The sequence below is a fragment of the Styela clava genome, chromosome 6 (assembly GCF_964204865.1).
Source record: "Styela clava chromosome 6, kaStyClav1.hap1.2, whole genome shotgun sequence".
Classification (NCBI taxonomy): Eukaryota; Metazoa; Chordata; class Ascidiacea; order Stolidobranchia; family Styelidae; genus Styela; species Styela clava.
Genome location: NC_135255.1, coordinates 20,083,931 through 20,105,683, shown reverse-complemented (window position 1 = coordinate 20,105,683; position 21,753 = coordinate 20,083,931). Strand labels below are relative to the sequence as shown.

The 21,753-nt window shown below is 37.4% G+C and overlaps 3 protein-coding genes across 3 annotated transcripts; 1 reads left to right on the top strand and 2 right to left on the bottom strand.

The window, feature by feature from the left end:
* Positions 1 to 259: 259 nt before the first annotated feature.
* Positions 260 to 14,020, bottom strand: LOC120331430 (WD repeat-containing protein 54-like). The gene is made up of 9 exons (XM_039398506.2): positions 13,879 to 14,020; positions 13,186 to 13,280; positions 12,790 to 12,900; positions 11,555 to 11,643; positions 11,134 to 11,302; positions 9,193 to 9,290; positions 3,680 to 3,851; positions 2,519 to 2,584; positions 260 to 1,941 (listed from the first exon to the last, which is right to left on the bottom strand). The coding sequence occupies exons 1-9, from the start codon at positions 13,967 to 13,969 to the stop codon at positions 1,810 to 1,812; spliced, it is 1,023 nt and encodes a 340-aa protein (XP_039254440.2). The 5' UTR covers positions 13,970 to 14,020; the 3' UTR covers positions 260 to 1,809.
* Positions 13,999 to 15,929, bottom strand: LOC120331428 (cytochrome c oxidase assembly factor 6 homolog). The gene is made up of 2 exons (XM_039398505.2): positions 15,678 to 15,929; positions 13,999 to 15,014 (listed from the first exon to the last, which is right to left on the bottom strand). The coding sequence occupies exons 1-2, from the start codon at positions 15,834 to 15,836 to the stop codon at positions 14,907 to 14,909; spliced, it is 267 nt and encodes an 88-aa protein (XP_039254439.2). The 5' UTR covers positions 15,837 to 15,929; the 3' UTR covers positions 13,999 to 14,906.
* Positions 15,930 to 17,750: 1,821 nt separating this feature from the next.
* LOC120331427 (caspase-3-like) lies at positions 17,751 to 21,753 on the top strand. Its single transcript, XM_039398504.2, has one exon. It carries the CDS (start codon positions 18,770 to 18,772, stop codon positions 19,931 to 19,933), a length of 1,164 nt encoding a protein of 387 aa, XP_039254438.2. The 5' UTR covers positions 17,751 to 18,769; the 3' UTR covers positions 19,934 to 21,753.

Here is a 21,753-nt window from a genome sequence, read left to right as displayed (position 1 = left end):
TCAATTGAAGGAAGAATTGATAGCAAGTCAACAAAACGTCGGGTTATCTGTGAATCGCGCACGAATAGGGCAAAATGCTGTTTGAAAAATACATACATTGAAGTTCATTTCCCATTACATATGCCCCAAAATCACCATTCATATGCTGGAAATCTTTTTTGCAGGAATTCTTGATGGCCCACCCTCTGGCTACGCTATTGCGCAATTTCAGAGAAAAACGGATTTTCTACTACAAATATATATATTGCTACAAAACGTACAGCACAACAACGATATACAATAACAAACACATAAAAGGAGTAGAAAAATGAATTAATGGAAAAATTCTTTCATCAGACTTTGTGTTCCAAAAATGATGAGACGGCTGTGAAGGTGAAGCGGCCATTTGCTCAGTAGTCTTGTGCACAATTCAGTTGGTGCTGCTTATAGGTTGTTTTTGTTTTGGAAATTTATCAAATATACAGCTGAATTGACATACTCCATTATCAAGTCAATGCATCCGAAAACAAATAATTGGTCAATTAATCCCAGACCTAACATGGACTCGAAACCAGACGAGAGGCCGTGGCTCACCAGATGATTACGGTAATTTGTCTTATCGCATTACCCCTTCACATGGATAACTTGAATTTCGTTGTAGGACATGATCCTATTGAGAAAATATTCAAAGTGTCTTTCCTTGTCAGCCGCAACCAATAACATGTTACATGGATAAATCAGCGCATTGAGGAGTCCCTTTACACATAAACATCATTGCAATCAAGTTCTAAACAGTCTTATCGACTTTTCTCTCTCCTGGGATAACTAAAAATTCTATACTAACTATGTATAAAAATAAAGTCAAAAGTGTAATATTAGAATACAAAACTTCAATTGCAATATAAGGTTTGCCCAGAGTACTCGGAACAAAGACCGATAGAAAAGTATTTTAGCCGTTTAAATTTTATGTCGCCTCAAACAGTGGTTCCTAAGGTTATTGACTGGGGCCAAAACTGGAAGCGGAAGGATATTCGTGTACCAGGAGAGTGGATACCGATACCAGTACAAAAATTGGTGGTGTAATTGAATTGTTATGAATATACACGTGCCTGAACTGTGATAATGATGTAATAATTAGCAGTCTCTAGAACGCAAAAGAAAAAACAAAGTGTTAAACTATTTCCCTTAAGTTCGCCGGGCAATAATAAATCTTTACGTGGACTGCGGTTTGGGAACCATTGCTATTCACGATTTCAACTTTATAAGGTAAAATGAAAATAAATTGTAAAGAAAACAGTAGTTCACGAAACATGAATATAGAAATATGTAGTGCAGTGCTGGGAAGATTTGACTCACAATTATTAAAAACTAGTGTTTGAAGTCATCTAAAAAAAAGGACTCGTACTCTAACTCAATTAACTCAGCGACCGGAGTGCCACTGAGAAAGTATCACTGTGCATAGGTACCTAAAACTATGAAAAATTCTCAATTTGAGCCATTAAATCTCAATATATGGACAAGAAAGCCTCCCTTTGTTTCGGAAAACTTTGAAAAAATTAAAAATCCAATAAAACTACCTTCTACATTACCTTTGTTTCAGTTTAAAATTCGGAATCATTTAACATATGGAGATGTTTCCCTAAGCACCGATTTTCTTATTTATCGCAGAAACATTCTCAAAATAAGCATCAAAAATTTTTCAAGGGTAAATATAGGAAGAATTCTCCTGGGGTCAAAGATCGGGAAAACATCCATTGACTTCTCTATATTCTTTGTTTGACATGATCCAATTTAGAAAATATTCAAAGTGTCTTTCCTTGTCAGCATTCATTATGTTTTCTTAAACAAGGTTATTTCATTAGAATCGTATCCTGTAACAGCAAACATTTCATCTGTCCCAGGATGGAATTTTACTCCGCATATCAGCAGGTCTTCGACATACGTGTACCATTCTTGAGAGATCTTAAAAGCGAAAGTTTGAATTACAGTTCTGGTAGCGCATAAGTTCTGAAACCTAGGGGCTCCGTCTGCTATTTGTTTACTCATTGAAATACTGACTTGGCTAATTTTGTAACTGTCCAAAGAAGAAATATTGGCATTAATAAAATTTGATAATCGTATTTGAGGGTCGGCTCCCTCAAATGACTCTTCGAAACCCATGTTTCCTAAAGCTGTCACAGTACAACTTGGAGATTAGAAATTTCAGAGCCCACCTTGAAAATCCCTGGCTCCCGCCTATAGGGTCCAATATTCTCCACAGAAAAATGGGTGCTTATGTAGTATGTGAACCAAGATGGCGGACACCGGAACGTAGTACGTGTACCAGGTTAGGCCATAATTTCAGACACAAATACTACAGGAGCCACTTGGCTAGTCCCTGAACTCTTAATAGAACTATAATAGGAAATAAAATTATGCTCTAACCCTAATCTGGTACACATACTACGTTCCGGACTTTCGGTGTCCACCATCTTGGTTCACATACTACTGGAGTACCGAAAAATGAATAAAACATTCTATGTTACAAAACAAAACTAACCTTTAACTTATCTGTCTTTGATATTTTCCAAACCCTGAGATAGGTGTCTTCACTGGCAGAGAGAAGCTGAAAACCAGAGTTTTAATGATGAAGATAGGTTCATGTAGCCACATACTTGGAAGCAGGGCGTGGGCGCTCCAATATGTAGGCAACTATGGGCAGGTAAATTCACTTGGCTAACACAGACAGTCATCGAACTCGTAATAGAATTAAAATAAAAAAATCGGAATAAAATTATGCCCTTACCCTAACTTGGTTGAATCTAGTTTTCAATATTCTTGAAATATAAATGTTTTGAAAAAAAACCCACAAAATTGGATCAACAGTTAAAGGTCTTTGAACATGGGAAAAACTATGAAAAAAAATCTTGATTTTAGCAATGTTTTCCTTCATACGAAAAGTTGTTACCGGCATGCAGCAAGGTGCCTGCTACTGCAACAGCGAAAAATCTTTCCATTCTCGAATAAGGGATGATCGAAAGCGAACTATCAACTATTTCAATATCTTTGCATCCAATGTTTTGACCAAAATCAACAATTACTAATTCAACAACTGCAGAAAATCTTCCTAAACAGGGCTTCCCAAAGTTGGGCTCGCGTCCCTGTAGGGCAGGGGTGGGCAACTTCTCTAGTCGGCGGGCCAGATGTGAAAAAATAAAGTCCTCGGCCGGATTATCACAAAAAAAACTTCGGTATCCAATCTTTGTTAAATGCTCGACACTCTCTGTCAACTCTACGTTTCTTGGGAAATTCCATGGTTAATAAATTAATATAAAATCTAATTTCTAAAATCGTTTTATATTTAGATTCCAAATAAAACTGATAACAGTAGTAGGGAATGTTTACAACGCTCTCTGCTTTGATATTATATTGTTTGTTTAACAAGTGTGCTAACGCAATTGTTTGTTCACTAAGGCAATTGTTTATTTCACCAGCTCGCACTGACAGTGCGGTGAGAGTAGAGCGATCGGCAGCTTTCAGGGATGATGCGTTGGACCACATTACAGAGTGTGGTTGGATACAGTCAGGGGGCCGGTCAACATCTCGTCGGGCCAAATGTTGCCCAACCCCGCTGTAGGGGGAAAGTACCGGTACTTATTTTAGACTTCTGATTCGAAACACACATTGGAACATGTATCTCACGTAGTTCCAGGTTACTTACTATTGAGTGGCCTCTTGCGTTATAGCAATCCATACTTGAGATGGGGGCAACATGAGCTGTTATCTCTGCTAACATTTCTTGTGTGGGTGCATCGAAGATACGAATATGACCGGTATAATAACTTGCAGCTAGTAGACCATCATTGAGTAGGCAGAGAGCTGTGCACGGGTACCTGGGCAATGAAGTAAAAAGTATTATTTGCAGAGTCAGAAATGGTGACCTTTATTGGTGATAATATACAAAGAGTGGCGCTCCAGAAGTGTGTGTACCAATATGGAGGTAACTAATTTTGTTTGCCTACTTCACGTCGAGTTGTGTAAAAGGACTGAAACCTAATGGACATTGGTTATATTCATTTGGCTAACACAGACGGTCCCCGAAATCGTGATAGAACTAAAAAAAGTAAAATTTAATCAATCCTGACCTGGTACACACACTATGGGAATACCCAAAAAGTAGCTGGTAAACTATCAATAAATCGGCAGTGGAACTGTACATCAGTACCTGAGCAAGAACACAAAAACCAGACAAAAAACATTGTAAACTTTGATGCAATTTGGTCACTGAACACTCTCACCGGCGCTCCAGAAGTGTGTGTACCAATATGGAGGTAACTAATTTTGTTCGCCTACTTTACATCAAGTTGTGTGAAGAGACTGAAACCGATGGACAGTGGTTATGTTATATTCATTTGGGTAAAACAGACATCCCCCGAACTCGTAATAAACTAAAATAAAGAAAATTGGAATAAAATTTTGGCGTAACCCTAACCGGGTACACACACTACGGGAGTATTGAGAACTGTACATTGATACCTGAGCAAAAACAAAAAAAATCAGACGAAACCATGAAAAATGAACATGTACTTTTATTTACTGTTACACTTTGTAAAATATATTTTTCATTAGAAACTTAGAAGAGCCGATATGGGAGTAGAATTAAGCACAGGAAATATACGCAAGGTATGCTGACTGCTTAGGGAAGTTATAGGGTACTCCCGTAGTATGTGTACCAGGTTAGGGTTAGGTCATAATTTGATTCCAATTTTCCTATTTTAGTTCTATTACAAGTTCGGGGACTGCTTGTTTTAGCAAAGAAAATATCCTCCTGCCCATAGGTTCCAGTCCCTTTACACAACTTGATGTGGAGTAGGCGAACAAAATTAGTTACCTCCATTTTGGTACACACACTTCAGGAGAGCATTAGTACCTGAGCAAAAACAGTAAGAATCATGAAAAATGAACATGTGCTTTTTATTGAATGTTACACTCTGTAAAATATTGCATTAAAAATTTAGATTTATTCACAGGAAATATATTTGCAAGCCATGCATTGCAACTGCTTAGGCAAGTGGGACTCTAGAAGTGTGTGTACCAGGTTAGAGTTAAGCGCAATGTGGCTCAAAGGGCTAAGCGATAGGAATACGCTTGCCACCGCACCTCTAATTACTCTGCGTGGGTTCGCAGGTTCGAATCCCATGCAGGGATGGTTATGTGCGAGAGGATTGCTGGACTCCTCGCCGTCGTTGGGTGGTTCACGTAACCGCTGGTCGGTTACGGCTTCCTCCACCACCAAGTCCATGCTTCCGAAAAACAAACAATTTAACTAATCCCATACCCGACTTGGAATGGTAACCGGACGAGAGGCCGTGGTTCTCCATATGGATAAGCCTTCTTACCGCCTTCCCTCCCCCTCGGGATAAATATGTAAATCCTATCCTCCATAATCTTATACTGATTTTCCTTATTTTAGTTCCATTACAACAGTCAACAACAACTGAGCTCGTGATAGAACTAAAATAAAGAAAATTGCAATAATATTATGTCCTGGCCCCAACCTGGTACACACACTACGGATAACTTTGCTAGGGTGATTCATGAAGAATTACAAGGCGGAGCATGTTCAGATAATTTACGCCGTGGCATCCGAGTATGAAACATGATGATAAAAACTCTTACCTATTACCATTGCTGAGCATGGAAAGTGTAAACAAGACAGAATTTTAGTAAAGTAGTTATGAAAAAGACCAGAATACTGGATTGAGAAAGGTGGTTAAGCAGGGATATCCTGGCAACAGGGGAGGAACAGGGAGGCAAGAAATTCGGAAAATGTGGGAGTGGGATTTCTCATTGCCAAGTTAGAATGTAACAGCTAGTTTCATGCTACAAAAAAATTGCTATGTATAGATCTACCATACGCCTCGGTTTGGCCGGGACAGTCCCGGTTCAAACTTCGGTCCCGGTGTCCCGCCCCGGTTAGCAAAATGTCCCGGAATTTTACTTTAAAGAAATTTTTAAAATTAACTCCAACCTGATGCAAAATTATGAAATAATTCCGTCCCAAAAGGCATAACTTTGCTTTAACTAGAGGCTTATATTGTTTGTTTTCGGAAACATGGACTTGGTGGTTGAGGAAGCCGTAACCGACCAGCGGTTACGTGAACCACTCAATGACGGCGAGGAGTCCAGCAATCCTCTCGCACATAACCATCCCTGCATGGGATTCGAACCTGCGAAGCCATGCAGAGTAATTAGAGGTGCGGTGGCGAGCGTATTCCTAACGCTTAGCCCGTTGAGCCACACCGCCGCGCCATATCGCGCTTAGCTTGAGAAAGCCTTTAGTTAGGGAATAATGAGTGACGTTTATTGCGTCATTATTCTATTGACTTCGATGAAACTACAGCAAGGGAATAATGAGTGACGTTTATTGCGTCATTATTCTATTGACTTCGATGAAACTACAGCAATTGCTGCATTAAAAGCCATTCTAGGTATGCCTGGAGATGGAGAAGGCATAATAACTTTGATTTGGTTTTGTTTGAGTCATATTATGCTGAAAGTAATCTAGAACAGTGGTTCCCAAACTTTTTGTACCATCGCCCCCCTACAGTAGTTTATACAACTCCATCGCCCCCCGGCACTGCAAAAAAATTGAAAGTCTGAAACGAATATATTACAGACCAAATACGGAGACAAATCATAGTTTATAGTGTTTTTGATTGAGATGGATGAGCTTGGTGTTCTTCAGCGAGTTTTTTATGATATCTAAAATTACCCCGTTTACTAATGGAAAGGCGATTTAGTTGTTTTGATACCAATAGTGTCACGGCTGAAAACCCCCTTTTCACCATATCAGAAGTCGGAAATGAAAGAATCCAGGGTTCTACCTTCTCAAAAACCGCCGTGTACTCTTGCCTTATAGCATTTAACTCCCTAAATTCACCCCGTTTCACATTAAAATAAGAAAACAAAATTAATTTTTCAAAACTTATATTAATGAGTTAGGTACATCTCATTTATCCCTACAGCCTGATGACCTTCACCGAAATAGATGATATATAACGGTCTTCGGTTAAATCCATCCCCCATTCCTCATCCTACCACGTCCTCCAGTCAGATCACCAGTCCATGGAATTAAAATCAGCCATTTGTTTTGGATTTGTGAACTTGGATGGCTCAAGGGTTGGCAAATTTCAGGTCGCTCGCGGGACAAAATTTAGGGTTGCTATTCTTTTGCGGATCGCATATATTTTTTGAATGTTAAAAACGGAACATCGTGCAAAAACTGCGACAATTCGTGAACTCCACTTAGTCGTCTTATTAAAAAATTATTACAATGACATTTAATGTGACGCCAAGATTGGAAGATTTTCTGAATGAGCATCACGAATCCTAGTTCTTTGTAATGTTCATTACAAAAATGATTGTTCGCACAAATATGTGCTTCCAAACATCGAAGTGAATATTTTTGCATGGTTTGTGAAATTTTGATAAAGAAGATACATTCTTACAAAAATTAAGCAGTGTTGAATCTCTCGAATAGAATATGAATTTAATTTCCTTATTGCAATACAATATATTCGTATATTTACTGCGCTATTGAACCCCTGCATTCAGCATCAGCTTTTCTGCGTGTTTTCATTTGTCTAATTATTATAATTATAAATTGTAAGCTCATTAAACGAGTATCTGTTTAATAGAATTTTTGGATATAATAAAATTTAGTCTAAACGTGTCTCACGATAAATTCTGTTACTTAAAAAAATGTAATTTACTCCTCGAGCGTAGATTATAAATAAAATTAATTCATCGTCAAAACCGCCGTTTAGATGTTTCTCCGGGCATAGACTTCCTTGTTTACTTCGTGACATTAGCCAATCAGCAAGATGCAAAAACAAACGTAACAATGGCCGCTTTCGCATCCGCTCAGACAGATTTTCAGACGTGGTCTTGAACATTACCCCATTTTTGCGTTTTCGAATTATATTCGTTAGTATTTAGTTGTTTTCTGGATTTTACATATAAATCAAATAAGTCAATGATCACTTTGTCTTCCTAGGAGTTTCAGTTTAATTACAGTAATCAAAAATTAGTATAGAAATGGCTGTGGTAGACTTGTCTAAAATTCTTTACCGGTACTTTTAAAAAACAGATTGTTGTATGCGATGAATCATAATTATGGTTTGAAACAAATACCACATTTTACAGGCAACAACTCGCGAAACCACTCATAAAATAAGCACTGAAAATATTAAAGCATAGAAAGAATATTTAGGGGTCAAAGGTCGGGAAAGGTCCATTCAATGATGCGTGCTGGGCCAGATTATTTTACTCCGGCCGTATTTTTTGAACTACTAGGATACGCAAACTAACGTACCTCACTGCGAAGACGAGTCCAGCAATCCTTTCACGTGTGATAATCTCCCACGCGATTCAAATCTACGAAATCACGCAGAGTACAGTAACGTAATCAAATGCACGATGTGCCGAACTAAAACAAGTTTTGCGAATCGCCCCCATTTCGCCCCTTTTGGCTCTTTTCGCCCCCCTATCGCCCCCTTCGACTTTTTCGCCCCCCTCTTTATTGTTTTCGCCCACCGGGGGGCGATATCGCCCACTTTGGGAACCACTGATCTAGAACTTGAGATTCTGTAGAGTAATGCAATATCAAAGCTTATAAATAGAAATATGGAATAAAAGTTTGCCAAGCTAAGGCCTTAGCCTTTCGTCCAGTTATTTCATTCATAGTTTTCAGTTTGTCCCGGATTATGCCCAAGAAATTATGGTAAGTCTATCTATGTATAATACAGAAAAATGGGTGCTCCCGAAGTATGCGAACCAAGATGACGGACATCGGAACGTAACATGGGTAGCAGGTTAGGGTTAAGCGATAATTTTTTTCCAATTTTCCTTATTTTAGTCCTATTATCAGTTCGAAGACTAGCCAAGAGCCTCCCGTAGTATTTATACCTAAAATTATGGCCTAACCCTAACCTAGTACACATATTACATTCTGATGTCTGCCATCTTGGTTCGCATATTTCGGGAGCCCCGAAAAATGCTTTCTTACATTTCAAAGGGGGTTGGGTATGCCCCTGTCTGGCAATGTTAAACATGAAAGATTACAATGTTTGCAATATATAGTAACTACCCATGTATCAGTGAACTATTTTACAGAGCCTGTTTGGAGTTAAAAGGCCGAAGTATCACAAAAACATGGTATCAAAACCTCACCTTGAGCCAGTAATGCTTCCAACAAACTTTAATTTTCCTTCTTCTCGCATTTTCCAAACTGATATAGAACCTTCGTCATCTGCTGTTGCCACATTCACCTGAAAAAAGTTTTATTTGAGAACCCTGTATGGAATATTGAAGGGGGGAATGGAAGTCTATGAGACGACCTAATTATATATGAAAACCTGTGAGACTGGGATATTATGGACCTTTCCCCGACCTTTGAACCCCGGAAAATTCTTCCTATACTTTACCATTGCAAAATTTTTGGGGCTATTTTAGGAGTGCTTTTGCGAGTTAGCGTCTGTAAAATGGGGTATGTGTTTCAAACCATCATTATGATTCATCGCATACAACAATCTGTTTTTTTAAAAGTACCGGTAAAGAATTTCAGGATAGTCTATCACAGCTATTTCTACACTATTTTTCATTACTGCAATTAAATTAAAACTCCTAGGAAGACAGAGTAATCATTGAATTATCTGATTTTTGTTTAAGTTTCCAAAACACAACTGAAAACTAACGAATAGAGTTCAAAAACGCGAAAACGAGGTAATGTTTACAACCACGCTTGAAAATCTGTCTGAGTGAGAAAAGTGTCTGAGCGGATGCGAAAAGGGGGTATTGTTACGTCACTTTTTACATCTTGCTGATTGGCCAATGTCACGAGGTAAACAAAGAAGTCGATGCTCGGGGAAAGGTCCATAAGATAAAATTTACCTATTTATCCTAGAGGAGAGCAATCTTTGCCATCAGCTGATGCCACATTCAGGGGTGAAGCTATGGGTATGGGTGGGTTGTTAGGGGTCAGAACCCCCTCTTTTGAACCCAATCATATCTGGAACCTGTTAGGGTAGCATAGTTTAAGATCAAATTTTCATCTTTATCCTGGAGGAGAAACATTTGCTATCAGCTGATGCCATTCATGAGTGTAGCCTGGTTGAGCCCCTGGTCGCATTCACATTAATGAGAAGAATTTATTTAGTGGACTTTGGGGGAGAGAAAAGATGGGTTCCGTATATGCTCGTTTTACCGCCCGATCTTGAATAATAAGGGCCCGTTTGAATAGCCGCCCGTGTGAACAGAACATAAAAATAAATAAGGGCCGGTGCTTGAATACCCGCCCGATGTAAAAGCTGATTTTTCAGTGGTAGAGAACATTAGGAAATAAGAAGCGCTTTCGTCACAATGATGTTGAATTTTAAGCGCTGGTAGATAACACTCACGCCTTAGACGTCAAAGTACATAACAGATAGCATTACGTAACACCATGGCTCTCAAACTGGGCATTGCTGAATAAATAAAAATTTTGATTTGTTGTTTCTTGTAAACAATATAAACTACAGGTAATATGAGAGAATTACTCTTAAGACGTGAATAATTTGCGTTTGACGTGAATAAATTGACATGGAAAAAGGATTAATGTCGTCAAATATGTCTTTAATAATACCGTAATTTTTGTGTATGATTTTACTTTAAAAATAACAAACTCCCGTGCTTGAATAAGGGCCCGGTCAGTGAGTTTGGTCAAAAAAATATGGGCCCGGGCTACAAAACGAGCAAATACGGTATGTCTGAACTCAGTGCATGTCTGGTAGGAAGCCGTAAAATGCCAGTGGTTTACCCATCACACAAAATGATCTCCCATGGAAAACCTGAGGTTTAATGTAAAGCGTATTCAATTCCTAATATTTAGCATGCAGAGTTCACCGAAATATCAATTTTTTTTTTGAAAGATTGGAAAATGTACAATAAAATGAATATAACTTATCCTCAATTCTGTATGAAGTTGTATCGATACCACTTTGGTCGACGATACCGATGAAAAAGCTAAATATATCAGAAATATCGGTCTCTTTTAAGCTGATACAGATACGAAAAAAATGACCGTTACCGATACATCTCTAATGGAGTATGATTTGTTTGATTGACATTTATTACCTTAGCATGAGGAGGTGCATCCTTCAACGTAGTGATTGTAGTAACAGAGCTAGGATGAGCACTGAGAGTCTGAGATACATTGAATGTATTCATTTCCATCGTTTCAACAACGAGTATCTCTCCTTTGCAAGTCCCAACGAATACTGTGTCCCCGAGGGATGATATTCCCCTAAAAATCAAAAATATATCATGTTTTTATTGGAATTTTACCGCTAAATCAGTGGTTTACAACTTGGCCCGCTTCCAAAGGCTTTTACCACTCATGGGCCCTTGGTTATCATGAAGGGCCACACTTCCCCGGTCTGACTTAACAATTAGAAATTTCAGAATCACCCTGTGATATATCTCGACCAGCCCACTTTATCGGCTTTCCTCACCTCTGTCACAACCCCGATTCAACATCTAAATTCAAACTACTCACCTGCAGAAAGCAGTCTTCCCCTCACTCAAGACTCCTCTTTCTAACGTACTATGCCAGAATAAAAGAAGATTGCCAAGCTCATCAAACATCTGGGTGGAAAGAATTGACAAAGATTAGAAAAATTACTAAGATACAGAAACATACCAGTAATTATGGGCCCTTTAAAAGGTGATTATAACAGACCACAGCTTTTCACCCAGTTGCAAGTTCATGTTGGGCATGGGTTATCCAGTTGTTTGTTTCAGACACATGGGCTTATTAGTACTTATTGTTACGCGGTTCCATTACATTTGAACCCACGTACATTTGAACCCATGACAATTGCACCTGTATGCTATTGCACCTATGGAATTTTTTTTGTTTCACGGATAGTTAAACCCATACTAACCCTAACCCACGGGTTTTAGCACCCGCATATAGATTGAACCCGTGGGTATACGCATGGGTTCAAATGTACATGGGTTCAAATGTACGTTCACCATTGTTACGCTACTATCTAATCATCGCGAGTCCAACAAAATTCTGGGAATTATTTTGGTTTTTCTTTAGAAAGACAGATAAGATGGCTTCATCTAACTTGAAAGGGCGAAACTTGAGAAACCAAAGAAAATGGGGGAAAATACATAGGGATGGGCAATACAGAATGCCGATTTCAGAGGATTTGAAATTCAAGTTCAAAAAGGGTTTGTATAAAGGGTGCGGCTTTCGCCTCCTAGGCGCCAAGCGCCAATTTTTGTATTTAAGGTTTCTAATTTATTAATCAATAATGGATGTTTTTCTTTCGAATAGAAATCTCTCTCGTTTGATTATACTTGTGCTTACTCTCAAAGAACCCCGCTCCAGAATAAGAAGACGGCAAAGAATACCTTCGCGACGAAGACTCAATATTGCATCATTCAAGAAGTGTAAGTACCAATAGGGAACTAATTTTGTATGTCTACTTTATATCAACTTGTGTAAAGGGACTGAAACCTATGGGCAGGTGGTATATTCACTTGGCTGACACACACAGTTCAGAACTTATAATAGAACTAAAATAAGAAAAATTGGAATAAAATTATAGCCTAACCCTAACCTGGTACACATAATACAGGAGTACCGATAATTATTGGTGTCAACTTACCGGCAATATTCTGATTACCTGATTGCAACAAATATGTACATTCTGTTTTTAAACTATAGTAACTTTTCATTGAAATACTCTGGTAATAAATAGGTAAATATTTAACTGTCACCTGAAACCCTCTGACATGTGCAATCACTAATATCGTCTGGTTTTTTAGTTGACACCATTTCGCATCGATGAGAAACGTGTTGTGTTGAGAAGAGCTTTCTTTCGCTATCACCTGGAAAAAATAAAGAAAAATTTTGTCATCTTTTTGTTAAATAATTTAGCAACAAAATGATCACAGGCCTTATCAGAAAACTTACCACCCAGGTTCTATTTCCAAAGAAGATGAACAGTTTTGAAAATCAGGCAAAGAGGAGAACATTGGGAAGTGGTGAACACAATTCAAATTTAAAATATTAGCAGTTAATCAATTTTTTCAGGTCAACAGATTTGGATAGAAATTCTAAGCCACGATTAAGACTCCTAAAAATTTCATTGAGAAATTCAAGCATTATTATACCTGTCTGTGTGCAAAGCTTGCATTGTTTCTTTGTACAATTCCCACTTCATACTTGTGAATTGAGAGATAAGACGCATTCCGCAAAGATGAGGATTCTAAAAATGAAATTATTACAGAATATTATTCAAAAAAAACAAAATGGATTCCTAATTATCTCCGAGAGACAAGTTAATAAGAGTGCTTGGATAAGATTTCCTTTTTTTTTCCCAGAGAAGAGTCATTATTCGCTATTTGATTAAGGTGAGTTGTGGACCCAGCCGTGGATTGTTATTTATTAAGACTGCATATTTCAACTTCGTTCGCGCTGCCCTTCCTTATCGGAACAGAGGGTTAAGCTCAACAGGAGTGCTACGAATACACATCTCGTGGTCTGCTTGTTGTTGCCAACTTCGCTGGCTGGTTTCAGAGTAAGACCCCACTCAAGCTGGCCCCTCATACACCGTCCCTATACGTTTTATATAGATAGTGCAAGCGATTGGGCTTCAAATGAGTGGGTAATATTATTATTTGCAGTTTGATTGAGGTATAAAGCAGACCGAGGTATGGCTCATTGTTTAAAATTCCTAACGCTCAGCACAATGTGCAACATTGCAGAGTTAATGCTTTTTCTAGTGTGCCTTTCTAGTAGTAAATTATCTGTGACTTCACAATCCAGGTATGCCACAGATGAAAAAATGCTTAATCATCACTCACCTTCCTCTCCATTAGTCGGCAAAATATCCAAATTATTAAACAAACTTGAAGTTGATGTTTTCAGTGGAATGGGGGTCACAGTTTCATACATAATTACTGATGTAAATTAAACTAATTGGACTATTAAAGCAAAAAAAATAGATTGAATTATAAACAATAAATCTGACAACCTTCATTAGACCATTATGAGTTGGGTTGCGCAAGACTAACTCCCAATCATTCCGCAATTCTTTTGCGCCAGTGGATAAACACGTACACATACAAAGCAAGGATGCTGTAACAGGAATAAACATGACCATACTATGCAATTCAAAAGTCCTTCTGCACACTAACACAAATGTATTTCTGTCACGTTTCCTCTGATCAAAGTCAGACTTCTTCAGACAAGCAGTCACACTGGGCCGTTGGGAATTAGTATTTGTCCAAAATGGGCATAAGCACTTCTGGGTCAAAGAAACCAATAAAACATTTCCCGATGGGCCACAAAACATTAAATATTTAAAAATCAGTTAAACTTTGATAGTAGTAGTAATAAATGATACGGCTGTTTTTGCTATTAAATAGTAATCCTTATTACTTATCGATCTTTAGATCGGTAAGTATGTTGATAGGTATTTGTCTGTTTGTCTGTTAGATGCATGCGATATCTCACGAAGGCGTGGTTGAATCTGCTCCAAATTTTGCATGTGCATTCATCATATTACGGACCAGAAGCTTATTGATTTTGAATGAATTATGTCGTATAATTAGCGAGTTATTAATTAATTAGTGATGGGACACGCGGTGTCACTATAGAGTCATGAATCGAAACCGCAGTTTCGATCGATAAGTCTTCGGTCTCCGACCGATATTCTCGTTTTAATTGTTAAATTGAACGTGTCTATCTTGGCAAATTTTTTTTGGATTTTCTCGTAGTTTTTCCCTTGCATAAGAAAGTTAGTAGGTCACAGAGTTTCTGTGCAATAAAAATGAGCCATGAAAGGGAAAAGGTTGAGAACCACTGGTCTAAAGTCCCAATATCTTTCATGTCATGAAGCTCCCATGGTTTTATCCTTCCCTGGCGAAGACTCTTGCGTCTGACTCATTTTTTCTTCTTTATATTTCTCCCAATCTCGTCTTCTAGTAAAATGTTTTACCTGAAATTGAATATTGGTGTTGAAATATGAAAATAAACATTGTCCACTTTTTTATTGTACTGCAATAACGATGATAATGAATTCACAAGATCGGAAATATGCGTATTAAAAGTAAATACAATTGGGTAGCTCACCACACATTTTTATGTACTCAATTCGCTGGGGTTTTGTTCAGCGTAAGGCATGAAAGAACATCACAGCATTAAAAAAAAATTTCATCGAATTCATAACAAATTCCAGTTGCATAAGCAAGGGATACTAAGCAAGGGCCAATACAACCCTGGCCATCTGATGAGTTAGGTGGTCTTGTGACAGTCTCTACAATGTTGATAAGTTAGCAAAACAATAATAAAGCTACTCATAAAAAATGCTTTTTCACTTTTACTTTTCTTACCAAGAGTTTCCAAATGCTTATAATGCAGAATTTTAAAATAAAAATATTCAAAATTGAAAAAAAGAAAAAAAATTAAATATTTCTTACCGGTATCGTATATCAACAATTATGAATTTATTCAAATATTCGATTCGTTCAAACATCCCTAGTTGAATCACACCTTTTTAAGTTATAGGGACACCCCACACCAGCTATATAAGGTAATGGTAAAGCAGTTAAAAGGTTTGGGAATTCGATATAATTTCAAGGTGTTTAATAAAAAGACTCACCCAAACAGGAGGGCAATCTGCAGCAAACTCTTTAAATGAATTTGAACAAATAGAATCCTTATTTCCCGCAGACGAATTGTCTTCCATACATTTGAAATATTTGTCCCGGGAATTCCAGCATTTCGCCCGCTCCTCAGCTGTAGGTGTAGGTCTGCCCATTGGTTATTAGCTCAAGTTATATTATATTTAATCCAGTTTTGATGTCTTATGGACTTGAAAAGTTCCTGGCTAGGTTTTATTACAGTAGAAAAATCTAAAAAGTTAACATATAAATTTTATATACAGGGTATCCATAAAGTCCCTTTACAATTTCAAGTCAGTTCTCAATATATCTCAACCAGGTTTGTTGTTTTTAAATCAGTAATTGTTTAAGTATTTTTACTTCATCTAACACATCTGTAAGGTCCATAACAGTATTTGATATCAATAAATTCACTTTGCAATTTTAAAAAAATTTGATAAGACTTTATGGGCACCCTATATATTATGCATTTATATTTGTATACATTTTGAAGAACACTTGACAATTTTGTTCCAAGAAGGGGTTTGCATTTGTAGTCGTTGATGTAAGAAGCGTTTATTAGCGGTGCCTTTTCTATTCATTATACTCTAGTCTCTAGGTCAGTTTTTCTCAAACTTTTCAAGCCGCGGACCCCTATTTGTGGATCTTACTAGTAATTGATCGCGGGGTAAACGACATTTGAAGTTTGAGAACCCATTGTATATAGCCGTATTCGATATAAAAACCCATAAAAAAATGTCAAACTCACAAAAATACAAAATATCTCTTTGCAATTTCAAACATATGCACTGCCCTCAAAAACTCGAAATAGGAACAAGTAACAGCCTACATGCATAAGTCCTATTCCTGTATTCAACAATATCGCCTTACGCTTAATCCTCGAGACATGTTACTATTTGAGACACACTGTTGTAAACTATAAAAATTACAGTGGTATTTCACAGTAACACTAGTAACTTCTTCGCGTTTATACCTTTCGTCCAATTTTTTCTGAAACATTTCCACAACTCTACACTCCGAACAATTCCCTAGACAAGCAATCGGTGATATACAGAGTCTTTGGCGTAGCAAGAGGGTTCCCCCCTTTTTGTTGTAAAAATAAAAAAACATTTTTCCAGACCATACATTGACAAACCCTGAAAATGCTGCCTCACGTATGTACGGTAGGTAGTTGCAAATGGTTATCAAATTTGATTTATGAATATTCGTCTGCAACACTGAACCAAAAAGATACAATGACCTATTGATCTAAATAAATCATTAAAGATTGATCAATCAGACTCTTTTCACATCATTGTGGACCCAATATGCAGTCATCATGCCCAGGTGACCCCTCTTTGGGGAATCCTGCTCTAGGTGAGATAATAGACATGGGGTTGAACCTGAAACAACCTGTGATGTGAATTTCTCCCCCTATGGGGCCACATAGAAAAATCGTGAGGCTCCCGAAGTATGCGAACCAAGATGGCGGACATCGGAATGTAATATGTGTACTAGGTTAGAGTTAGGCCATAATTTTAGGTATAAATACTACGGGAGGCTCTTGGCTAGTCTTAGAACTGATAATAGGACAAAAATAAGGAAAATTGGAAAAAAATTATCGCCTAACCCTAACCTGTTACATTCCGATGTCCGCCATCTTGGTTCGCATACTTCGGGAGCACCAAAATCGTTTATTAGGTACGATTTGTAATGATTACATCATGTTGAAGAGATAAAATAAGGGGTAAAAAAACTCAGAGATGGCAATGGGGGGTGATAGCTCTTTTAAAAAATTGAGAATTATCGCAAAATTTGTTTTGCCTATAACAAATGGTTCAAATAACAATCCATTTTGTCAGAAGCGCAAACTTTATGTCATGGATTAGGGAAAAATTACTAAGGGATTTTCCATATTACCGCACAATAGGCAGAGGCAAAAAATTTGTGATTTTTTTCTTTATGTTCGTAATTTGGAGACACCAATGCTCGCTCGCTCTATTTTTATTGATTATACTTTACTCATTACTTATCGATTTTAATCAGTAAGTATGTTGATACTGTCTGTTTGTCTGTCTGTCTGTCTTTTAGATGCGCGCGATATCTCACGAAAGCGAGATTGAATCTGCTCCAGATTTTGTATGTGCATTCATCATATGTCGTACCAGAAGCCTATTGACTTTGGATGAATTATGTCGTATAATTAGCGAGTTATTAATTAATTAGTGATGGGACACAAGGTGTCACTATGGAGTAAGAGCGCTGTTTTGGGGGATCCCCTAACTTTCGATCGATAAGTCTTCTCTGACCGATATTCTCGTTTTTTTCTTAGTCAACGGTTTTATTATTTTGAAATATGTACAGCGCAACGGGCCAAAGTGCCATGTTTTCATGAGCGCATGGTGGTATCGGTAATTGAAACGTCGAATAAAATAAGCCAGCCCCGTAAAATGCGGCAAAAAAAATAGGTCAAGTATAGCAACCTATCAGCTGAAAAATACAGTACCGGTATATGAAAAGATTACCCATTTGCACTGCCATAGTCAAAGATCATTTCAATTTGTAAATGGTTAGTAATACTTGCACTTACATTCACATAGGCTCACAAGGGGGTTATAGTCACATAAAAGCAAAAAGATTCAAAATCAATTTTGATTATATTTCGCTATATACTAGGTAAGTTATGCGCAATGAGTTGATAGATCTGCTCAGTGCTCACATGATTGCACTTTCAGCTTTGACCTCATTTCCTGGTGCAGATACTTCCCTGTATGCGGTGTATAATTATGAAAAAAAATAAGCTTAATTCCTGGCAACATCAAACATAGATCAAAGTTAATAAAAAATATGACAATGCGTTCGTTCGTGCACAATATTAATAATCCTTCGGGCCTACCTTGATTTATCATAAATTCTATTTTAATGATATTATGACCAATAAAATGCAAATATATACTGGCAACAGAGAGTGGTTGGAGACGGAGACAGACCCTGAGCTTCTGGCTGCGACAGTTTGTGCTAATTTGAAGCAAAATATTTTCATTTGAATTTTTTCGAAAAATTAAAAACTCTGGTATTCAATTAAATTGACATGAACAGAGTAGACATCTATAGAGTAATTGACAAGTTCAGTAAAGAACAATGGAGAGATTTTAGTCGACTGAAACTCGATTTAGATGAGCAAAAGATGGATGAACTCGAGGATAGATGGAGAGACGACTTTAAACAACAAAAGTTCAAGACGGTAATAGCATGGGAAGATCAAACTGATAGAAAAGGAGACTTATTGCAGCAACTGATGTCATGGAAAAGAGATTTTTATTGTGGTGAGCAGGAAAACAAGACTAAAACAAAAGCCGAACAAGCAATCCAATCCGCTGCTGACGTTGACAACTTGCCAACCCCTAGATACATAAGATACTCCGAGAGCTATAAACTCACAGCAAAAAAAGGTCTCGTTCTGATCATAAGCAATTCGTTTACCTCCTTCGCTGAAAAAGGTCATAGAACACCTGCATGCCATAAAGATGTTGAAAGTATGGAAAAACTGTGGAGAGATACCATAGGATGCACACTGCTAGAAGGAAGATCTCATCGAGACAAAAGTGCTGCTGAAATGAGAGATCTGCTCAGGAAGCTTGGTAAGTCACCCGGGTATGATTACATGGTGGTGGTGATAAGTACACATGGAGAGATGATTCCAGAGGAAAATAAAATCGGAAATCAAACATTTGTGAGTTATCAAGAAGTTCTGTTAGGAAATGACAACAAACATATCCGAGCAAAGGAAATACAGTCTCTTTTTGACAATGATGCTGCTCGAAATTTACAAGGCATACCCAAGCTTTTCATCCTTCAATACTGCAGAGGAAAAGAAGTTAATCGAGGAGTGAAAAGGGAAATTGAAGTTAGTGGTGATGCCGGCCCTCACGAATTAGATGATATGCCTCTAATTCCAATAGATTCACTGATGCCCACAACAAGTGACGTCCTCACAGCATATCCAACGCATGAAAACCAGAAGGCTTTTAAAAATGATGATGGATCTTGGTTCATTCAGACCATTTTTAAAGTCTTCAAAGATGGCTACCGTCAAAAGCATGTTACAGATATGCTCACAGATGTCAATCTTGAAATGATGAACAAGAGAGGCGAAATAGACTTGAATGACTGCAAGTCAATGAGCATCTATGAGTCTAGTCTCACCAAACGTTTCTACTTGGTTGATCCGCAGACTCCTCCTAGCACGGCGTGAACGAGTCAAATAGAAAGAAGTAAAAAAGAAAAAGCTCAAAAATTACAGACTATAATTATTATATATAATATTTAGATATGTAATCCGTAGTATGAACATTTTTCAGAGCAGCAGTTTATGAATAGTGTACTCTATATTATTCATTTGCATAATTTAGGATTTCACAACTAGTATTTAACACTGATGCAGCAAATGTAAAAATCATTAGATTCACTTCACTTGACATATGTTTTTGAATATTGTAAAATTTGAATCCAAATCTTTAAAATCATATGCCAGATTTTTTCGAAAACCGACAAGTCTTGACCTTGTCCATAGGCGCTTATTTTAAGTGGATATATATCGACGCATGAAATCCAAATTGGGATAAGTCCATTTTTCTAGTTTTGAGGAAAACGCAAAAAAACGTTTTTTTTTTGTTTCTTTTTTTTATTTCTCTAATACCTTACATCGAGGATGTCTAGTTTCTATGATCCACCAAAGTTACAATGAAGGCCATATTTAGATGGTATAAAAAAATTTGTGTTCCGCCTCAATTTTTTTTTGGGGGGGTTTTTTTTGGACTCAACCCTTTTTGGCTCTCAATTTTCTGGACCAGAAACAATTTTATTGGACTTGGGGCCCCCTTTATTATGTTATTATAGAGGCTGGTATGGACTTAGCGCTTTGTATTATATTTTTTGAGAGGAGCTATGTCCAAAAAACGGACTTAGCCCCAACTTACAATGCAGTTATCCAGAGCTAAGTCAACTATAGTAGACACAGCTCTGTTTAGTTCTCAAATGCCCTTAAAAAAGCAGGGTTATGTCCATAGCTGTCTTGAGATCTAGAGCACCTAGACCTAGAGTTAAGGCAAATAGACCAAAATGTAGAGCTAAGTCCAGGAAAATCAGCAATTGAAAAATGTCATTTTTTGGAAAAGTGAAGCACTGTTTGGTTTTGAGGTGTCGATATGGTGGTAAGATTTAACCCAATCCATGTCCTAATTTTAAATTTATATCTGCGCCAACATACACTGAAGTTACCAGTACACAACAAAAATGGGAAGCGAGACACAAGCGAAATATTTGTTTTTGCGACATGAATATTTATCTCTAAGTAGTCAAATGCCATATTTCCAGACATATTACGCTATTCAGCATGAACCAATCAAAAAGCAATGTGCAATTAGTCCCATCCTTTGTTTTCAAATTTGTCTTCTCTCCAATTAACAGCGCTTTCGGGAAACCCGGTATCGATGATGATTACAAATTGTTTAGCTATTATTTGAAGTGATTTTAACATTTCATTTTATAATTTCTTCAAAAAGTTTCCATTGCTAATAGTTAGACATCTCATTATCACAAGCATACTTATATACATAGCCTGATGCTTTGAAGTTTTGTTATCATGATGCACTACCCAAGCATGCAATGAGAATATTTGATGTAAACTTTAGAGCGGGGGTGGGCAAAATATAGCCCACAGGCCGGATCCGGCCTACCATTTCATCCAGCCTAATTGTGTCTGCTGAAATTTCGCCTATAGTTATTAAGAATATAAATTTGCATTGAAAATATTGATGAAAATCATGTCATATTGTTACATTGTGCTTCTTTTACCAATAAACGTTAGCCTGGTTGTTGGACGATCTCTTGTAAATAAACTGTTTTTATTTATAATTTTCTCATATTGAGCTTTGGGACTCTGGCCCAGTAATCAAGTGCATTATCTTTAACCGGCCCACTCAGAAAAGTAATTGCCCACCCCTGCTTTATAGTGTAATGAGTTGCACATTCTATGTGTGACTTTAATTTTATCATAGCAATAAAAAATTAATC